The following is a 6,049-nucleotide window of genomic DNA, read 5'->3' on the forward strand; positions in this document are numbered from 1 at the left end:
GGTCCTTGGACAGGTACATCATGGTCGGGAAGGTGGAGGGACAGCGCAGGAGGGGAAGGCCCTCTATAAGGCAAATTGATTCAGTGACTGGGGTAATTGGGATGGGTGTGTCAGAGACAGTGGATTGGCACAGGACAGAGCAGAGTTTAGGGCTTTTGTACATAGGATCACTATGAGTCACAAGCGACTCGATGGCACATAACAACAACAACCCCAAATGCCAACAATCACTGTTTCCATTTCCATGAATGCAAAAATCATCTATTAGCGAAACGAGTATATCTCACTGAAGATTTAGATTACGTTTAGCATTTTTCAGAAATTATGTATTTTTTGACATAATGTTTTCTTTATATACAATGAGATTTTTAGGACTCACTGCTTGCTATTGCTTGCCTAAAAGATGGCAGTAGAGGGTAAATATAACTTTAATATGTTATGAGAAACCAAAAATTTCATGTCCCTTGCTTTATTGCAACATTCTTTTCTCTGTCATAGCCTGATATTAAATCCTCAATGTATGTGAGGTATGCTTTTATCAATTTTAGCAGTGTTGATATATCTATTAAATATTTCTGATAATATAATACTTATTCTAACTGGCATAAGGGAATTTTGGTGGTTTGATAGTCAAGAGTTACACTGTTAACCCATAGGCATGTTCTGTGGAAAACAGGCAGGCAACCTCTTCCTATCACCTCTGAAAACCCAGTGCAAAATCAGCTACAAGGTGATTCCAACTTAATGGTACAAAACAGTAACCTGATATAATTTATTAGAACAAGAACTAAGGTCTGCTTAAATGAAACAAAGACCTACTTGGCTTGTCTTTATCTGTGATAGAACTAAAGAAGCCAATAGCTTTTATTTTTTTTTAAATATATTAACTTCAGAAGGCTTCACATCGATTGACTTCTTCAGATGAAATCATGAACATTAATGAGGTAAAGTATAATGTCTCTGATAAATATTTTTTTAGAGAATGATTGCATAATGTTATTAAAACCAAACTTCTACTACAGTCTAATTCCAACTATTCTCCATTATAAAATATGTAAGTTTGTTTTTATATACAGTATTAATTTTAAAACTTTTCTTATAGGTGGCTTTTAAGAACAGTTTAATGTATTTTCTCAAATCTGTCAAAGAGGCTACTAAAAAAGCTTTAACTAAATTTCCAAACAAAAGGAAAATTCCAATTTAAAATACTGTTTTATTTTAAAAGAAAAAGCATTCATCAACTTAGTTATTTTTCTTCAAAACAGAAACATCTATTTTTTAGTTGACTAATAATTTAATCTCTTATATCATCTTTCTAAAACTTAAAAGTACTTCATAGAAGCAAAAGAGTATGTGCTGTGTAGTAAGTGTACTTTAACTTCTGTGAAGATTTACAGCCTCAGAAACCCAAAGGAAGTCACAACGAATAGGAATCATATTAACAGTTATGAGTGAGTGAGTGAGTGAGTGAGTGAGTGAGTGAGTGAGTGAGTGAGCTTTAAAAGAAAGTTAACATGTTGGAATCTACTTAAGTTCTTTATTATCATTTCAAATAAAACATATTCCTTTCTAAAATATTTCATTCCTAACGTAAAAAGAGAAGATATCTTCCGCCCTAGTATATTAATTTTTCCAATGAAATGTTGCAATAAATTATATTGTTTGCCTAGTGATGACAGTTTCAGAATTTATTTGCATACATCATATATCACTGTGGGAATTATGGTCCCTAAGAAGAGCCTCCAAGCATCCAAGCAATTCTTCTAGTGCTAGTAATTTATGGATGGCAAATATGTAATATAAAACAGTGATTTCACAGCCACACAATCATTGCTAAAATGCAAGAGTAATGTTCTATCTAACTAGTTCAATGATAAAAATTCTTCAATATGTTCAACAATGATGCCATGGATATACAGTACCCTTAAAGAGAAAATACAAAAATGTAGATGAACTCTATCTCAGATCAACCAGTATTCTTGATATGCTTTAATAGTCAACTTCCAGAAAATATCATTTTTTAATAATAACTAAGTCATTTCAATTATGAGCTGGTTCATAATTTCAGGCCCTGGTGAACCTCCTAGAAAAAGAGCTATAAAAGATAAGTTTACAAGAACAAATAATATGGAAAATCTAAGCACTGGTCAGCTTCCATGAGGTTGCAAATAACCTCAATTCTTTAAATCTTATATATTTGGGTTATAAAGGGTATATTTAATAAACTTATGAGGAATAGAAAGCTCTTTTGGATAATAACATATTATGAACTTGAATCATATGTCTTAAAAAGCAGTGCAGATATTTGCAACCATTTTTATAAGTTTCCCCACTGGCTCCTTTTTAAAAACTAAGTTTCTACTTTGAGTGTAATAATATCCAGTACATAGTGCCAAGTTTTCCTTATGCAATTAGAGGCCAATATGAAAAGTAACAGAATGCAATTTACTGTGAGGGGTTTTTAATGAACATATATGTTACCAAATTTTCTAACAAATGAACAATGTACTTTTGCTGCTCCACTCTTTATTATCATCAGAGGGAACCACTGGCTTTTTAATAGATAATAGCCTCTTGTAAGCTTTATAAAATTCTAGTTTTATAGCAATTGTCCATGAACGCATCTTATAGATCATCTGCAAAGCCTGTCAGAAAACTAATGTACTGCTTAGACCTGCCAAATGTTTCATTTTTCTACAAACTCTATCTAAAGTACGTAATGCATTCATTCTAATGAGAATTTCTGAAAGCTGCTAATGCCCAAATAAGACCCTCTTTTCAAACCTAATATGCATCACTCCAGTAGAGAAATGACTAACAATTTGGATTAAAAATTATTGCTTTAAAATGATTCTAAGAGTGTGTGATCAAATGGTAAATGATTTTTCAGAGTTCTGCTAAATGCATTACCTAATTAGCCTGTTATATGCTCAAGCTGTAACATGAATTATGACTTGAGATTTTACATTATCTTAGGATTTTTGTTTCAGTAAGAATCATTATCCTATATGCATAGACTTGATTACTTTACCTGACATTATACAGGCACTTTTCTCCATAGCTGAATTTAAAGGGCTGCTCTTGACTGCAGGCAGAGCCAAGTTCTGAACATGGGCTATGGGGCTCTTTCTTGATTTTCAGTGGTAAGCCATGAAAAGCCACTAGAAAGGGGAAAAAAATTAACCACATATATTACATGTCATTAAATATTAAGAAACACTGTTCTCATCTAAATTTCTGGATTAAAATGTAACAGCATATTTAACAAAAATATGCATATATGACAAAATTGCATTAGCTGGATTTCAATGGAAGATAACTGTTTCTATGATAAATGACTATAGTTATAGAAAGGCTTCCTTTTGATCATAGGGTCACTATGAGTCATGCTCGACTCAAAGGCAATCAACAACAACAACATCATAGTGTAACAAACTGTTCTTAAACATTTTATCACTACTTAAAGTAAAATTAATCATTTGAAAACATAATTTGCTTATTTTAACAATGCAAGACTCTCACTTTTCACTAAATTTTTAGAACACTTCAGAAAGATTTATAATGACCAGCAGAAAAATGTAACTGATTCATGAATTAACTTAAACCTTCTATATAATTTTAGGCATTATTGAGAGGAAAACATCCCCAGTGCATCAATGATAATGGTTTCATGGTATGACAACTGTGGCAGGAGCAAGAAAACAAAATTATATCCATGCAGTAGTACCTAATGATACTTTGCTGAAAACTCAACATATCCAAGCATGATGTTCATCTCTAGACATAAATGCACATCTCTGTTACCAGAAGTGAGAGGATAAAATATGACAAGTGTATGAAATTTATTTGTAAGAGGTAATCTACCATAAAATAATTAATAATTACTCCATGTGGAATATTGTCTTCTTTCTCATTGTCTAATATGTGATTGTTTATAGTGTTGATTTAAATTTATTCAATACTTTATACCATGGTTATATAAAAAATACAAGAACAGAAAAAATATGTCTATTTATAGTAAATCCTTAGCTTTAAGACCAATAAATAACATCTTATTATATATTTTATTCTTCTGTATGAATGGCTGGATAATCTCTTCCCGTGAAATTAACTGCCTCTGAAAACTCGAGGGAGGGTCATCTATGGACTGGTTCTGACTCTACGGTACACAACAACGACAACAATATGAATGAGAGGAGGGGCAATCTCCTCCTAAAAGATTTACTGCCTCTGAAACCCTGCTGGAGGATCAACTATAGGTCAATTCTGACTCAATGGTACTCAACAAAAATATCAACAACATATGAAACATATATTATATAGTAGTTGAATAAGTGTTAATATAAACAGAGAATTGATGAAAACTAAGCTAAAGGGAAAAGAGACATAAACAAATTTTTGTTTTCATATATAATATGCACAAGTGTGACTATCCAAATAACAAGCACAGGTAAGACCCAAGCTCTGACTACTAGTTCTCTCTCCTATAAACGTTGGACTAAATGTAAAATGTTATAAAACCTGTATAATGAGAAAGATTTAAAGGATTATGAAGGTATTCAATTTTATGGTATTATAGAATTACAATCTTGTATTACTTATATGTCACATATAATTTTAGATACAAACCAGGTATTATTTTAAAATTATGTAATAATTAATCTAAGCACATAATTTGGATAGATGTAGTCAATGGTACTCTAAAGCAATCAGAAACATTTTAGAAAAGAAATCTGTCAAAGAAACAAATGAATTGCACTTAAATGCTTCCAAGAAAAACTGGTCAGTTGAGTGGTGCAAAGTACTCAGCTTCTAGCTGAAACAATGATGGTTCAAACCCATCAAAAAAAACACTGGGACACAAGAGTGGCAAATACTTCTAAAAGGCCACTGCCTTGAAAATCCTAGAATCTTTTCACTCCACATATATGACATCACCACAAGTCAGGATCAACTACACAACTACTAACAAAAACTCCATAATAATGAAATAATCATACTGAGTGGTCTAGTTGAAGTATCTTAATGGATATAATGTTGCTTATGTATATGTATACATTTGCTTGTTGTTGTTAAACAAGACCAAGTAAAAAATGACCCTCCAGCAGATTTTCAAAAGCAGTAAATTGCACAGGAGGAGGAGGAGACTGACCATCTAATCATCACAGAGCAGCTGGTTGATTCAAATCCCAAATCTTTGGGATTGCAGCATGGTTTCTTACCACTAGGCTACTCGAACTCCCTGCACACATCTTTAGTATGATACAATCAAGAGAGAGTGAAGAGGAATAGGAACAAATGCAGAGTAAGAAGAAACTTTCTGATACATGTTCATATGTCAAAGTGCATTCATTTTTCCAGGTCAAAAAGTTGTTAACTCATTAACCATTTAAATAGAGAGGATGAGAAAAGTAACACAAGGATCAATTAATTAATAGTAACATGAGAACTTACTTGGATCCCTATTTGAATACCACACATGGAAAAACAATTTTGAGATCAATAAAACAGTTTTAAGTTTTATTGACTATGATAATAGTATTGTGGTTGTAGGGGAAAAAAACCCCAAAACAAAACCCAACAACAACAACAAAAAAAAACGAAAACAAACATAAAACCCTCCAAAGTCTCACTGTAAAAAGTTTACAGATGTACAGATAAATAATATGTGTAAAATTGTCTTCAGTCTAGTAATAAAAAAAATTGTCAGTGGATAGAAGGTTCAGTATAGCTATAGCAGCAATTTACTTGCTTATCCTTACTTTTATGTAAGCTCTGATTTTCTACAATAAAAATTTTTAAATGTGATAAAAAGGGCATAAAATGGATAAAATTTTCTACATATACATGTATGAGTGTGTATATGTGTGCCACATATTTTCTACTTCTTCAAATAAAAATACTGCATGCTATAATATACACCTTTGTAATATATTACTTGTATAGTTAATCTATGGTTTTTCCTTTTTGTTATTTCTTTGACTATATACATTAAAATGTACATACTCAACTTTTAGCATTTTGAATTAAGTATTAAGATATTAAATTT

At 31.6% G+C, this 6,049-nt stretch overlaps 1 protein-coding gene across 7 annotated transcripts in view; it reads right to left on the reverse strand.

The window, feature by feature from the left end:
- ETV1 (ets variant 1) overlaps positions 1 to 6,049 on the reverse strand; it is a 136,905-nt gene that overhangs the window by 65,406 nt on the left and 65,450 nt on the right. For all 7 annotated transcript variants that reach the window (XM_006880254.1, XM_006880250.1, XM_006880249.1 and 4 more), the window contains one exon: positions 3,032 to 3,161. In XM_006880254.1, the coding sequence (XP_006880316.1) occupies positions 3,032 to 3,161 (130 nt within the window). The remainder of the gene's footprint in view (positions 1 to 3,031; positions 3,162 to 6,049) is intronic.

Source organism: Elephantulus edwardii, unplaced genomic scaffold (genome assembly GCF_000299155.1).
Source record: "Elephantulus edwardii isolate Elephantulus edwardi_28Jun2011 unplaced genomic scaffold, EleEdw1.0 scaffold00007, whole genome shotgun sequence".
NCBI classification, from domain to species: Eukaryota; Metazoa; Chordata; class Mammalia; order Macroscelidea; family Macroscelididae; genus Elephantulus; species Elephantulus edwardii.